We start from the raw sequence: 2,500 nt of genomic DNA on the forward strand, positions 1-2,500 counted from the left end.
TTATTATTATTATTATTATTATTATTATCATTATTATTATTATCATACATCATCATCATCATTATTATTATTATTATTATTATTATTATTATTATTATTATTATTATTATTATTATTATTAAAAACGTTTTCCAATCATAAACTAAAATGACACCATTGTCAAATATCTGCCTGAGTGTAGCATATTAAATGTCCATTGTTTTCTCAAGTTGTGATAGTCTCTGTGTAGAACCGGTGAACCTCAAATCAACTCAAAAAATATGCGCCAATGGTAATTTGCGTGTGCTAATCACACCCTTTAGTGAAACGCGCTCTACGATTTGAAGTCACATGTGATCAGAATGGATAAACATCAAAACCTGATCAGATTTATAATGTTTTTCTCATCTGGATACACTTTTATGCTCGTCGGAAATGTATTTCATAAAGGCGACAGCCATTGTTCCGATAGTTTAGAACCAGTTACTAAGTTACTATGCGTCATTACGAGGGAAGTGCCGTCACGACTGTTGAAGCCTAGTAAATAGTCGGAATGCTTGTAGAAGAAAATGAAAATATAAAGATTACTATCATTCGATGTAAGATTATTGAAAGTTTGAAATCCCGACTTCCATTAATCTATATTCAATCCATTGTTTCCAGGACAAGGCGAAGGAGGTCCCAATCGATATATATCAATGCTAAACAACCTGGATCAGGTTAACCCAGACCTACTTGGTGAGTCTTCCCCAAGGATAAATTATATTATTATAATATGCTTTAGAAGCATAATGTCAAGCTGCACTGATGAGATGTGATACGTCGAAATAATACTGCCTGCAGACTGCGTAAGAGATATATATGTATATATATATATATATATATATATATATATATATATATATATATATATATATATATAAATGTATATATATATACATTTTTTTATAGATTGGGGAGTCAAACTTGTTCCGTACAGCCAATGTGAATTTTTTCCACCGAACACAGAGTCTAGAAATTATAAATCATTTTTACAGATTGATATACCCGTTTCTTACAAACCTTTCTTAAATTTATAATATCTGCTTGGCCATTATGACCGGTCATTTGATGTTGGTAATCGCCGTTTGGTCGCCCTGTTGACAGATTCTTTTGATTGCCCCTACATATTTTATTAACGGATTGATTTTTGATGTTAATTTCCACAATTCAGTTGTTAATGATTAAAATGAATGAGTAATTTATCCGCGATTTCATTTGTGAATTTACCTGATTGTTTCTTTTACCTTTTTTTGTAATGCTTATTTTTTGGTATCTTGATGTAATAGTTTTCCATCAACCTAAAACACCCCCCACCCCCCACTTATTTTTTACACTTTCAAATATTAATTATTATTTTAAAACATTTGTTGTACATTTATTTGGAGACATCCTTTAAGTATTTTTCACCCACTAAGATTTTTAAAACATAATATTCAACATCTCTAAGTGGATTTACTTTTATTCTTAGTTCGAGCATCCATTTATCTATAATTAATCGCTCAATTTATTCATCAACGTAACATAATATAGTTAAATCTTCCTCTACATCTCTCCAGTCAAGCTGAACGATATGTCCAGACCAGGAACCAGAAACAGCAAAAAGGAAAAAGGACGAAAGACGCCTCGGGTCTCAAGAGTGTCCAAAAATGACAACAAACGACCTACCAGCTCCGAGAGGAACCGATCCCGATCCGGGAAATGATTTTTTGTTTTGTTTTACTAACTTCATAAATTACAAATCCATACACATGATTGCAACCTCAACTACATATGAAAGGATTAGTATAATTGTTAACGGCTTTTGTACAGAAACAAAATTATACCGTCATCCAAATATTAATATACGCATACTTATATCAGGGTAGGGTGTGCCAATTCAGACAGCCAAAATGCACTCCGCTCAATGACTATATGATATTTTGCAAAAGGGCACAAGAAAGTTGACTTACTTTGAAACTTTTTAATTTTCCACTCGGGATAATCAGTCTTATTCGTTAGTACTTATTCGTTGGTTTAAAAAATGTCATTGTTGGGATGTTGTGATTGCTACTTATCTGAGTTGGAATGCATGTATTGTATGCAAAATTATGCCTTTAAGTTTACCCCTAGACGGAATCTGATATGGAGAGAATGACAGGTGACTGTTGTATGAAATATTTTCATCATTCTTGTGTAAAATGCGTTCGATCAACTAAATCCAACATTATTTCGGAGTTAACGCAAAAAAAAAATAAAAATAAAGGACTTCTAAAATTTGGGTTAAATTTAAAATTCTCATTGAGGATGCAGAACATCTTTTCTGGAAATGTAAAAACATTAGATTTCATGGGTAATTCAAATCTACTAGCCTTAAGCTCTATTCTCTTCTCATGGTTCATACCGACATCATACCGGTTCCCATGGCAGGTCACATATATCAGGTGGTCACACAAAAAAAACGCGCCACGCTTTGTTGGCTTGTATCTCTAATACTCTTCAT

General features: G+C 32.4%; 1 protein-coding gene across 1 annotated transcript in view; it reads left to right on the top strand.

Moving 5' to 3' along the window:
- LOC144967925 (uncharacterized protein CXorf65-like) overlaps window positions 1–2,500 on the top strand; it is a 22,097-nt gene that overhangs the window by 18,215 nt on the left and 1,382 nt on the right. Inside the window, exons 5-6 of the mRNA XM_078905705.1 lie at window positions 643–717; window positions 1,578–2,500. The exon at window positions 1,578–2,500 is cut by the window's right edge and continues 1,382 nt beyond it. Coding sequence (XP_078761831.1) covers window positions 643–717; window positions 1,578–1,723 — 221 coding nt within the window. The 3' untranslated portion in view covers window positions 1,724–2,500. The remainder of the gene's footprint in view (window positions 1–642; window positions 718–1,577) is intronic.

The sequence above is a fragment of the Berghia stephanieae genome, chromosome 3 (assembly GCF_034508935.2).
Source record: "Berghia stephanieae isolate SIO BIC M18660-M18661 chromosome 3, UCSD_Bste_1.3, whole genome shotgun sequence".
Taxonomy (NCBI): Eukaryota; Metazoa; Mollusca; class Gastropoda; order Nudibranchia; family Aeolidiidae; genus Berghia; species Berghia stephanieae.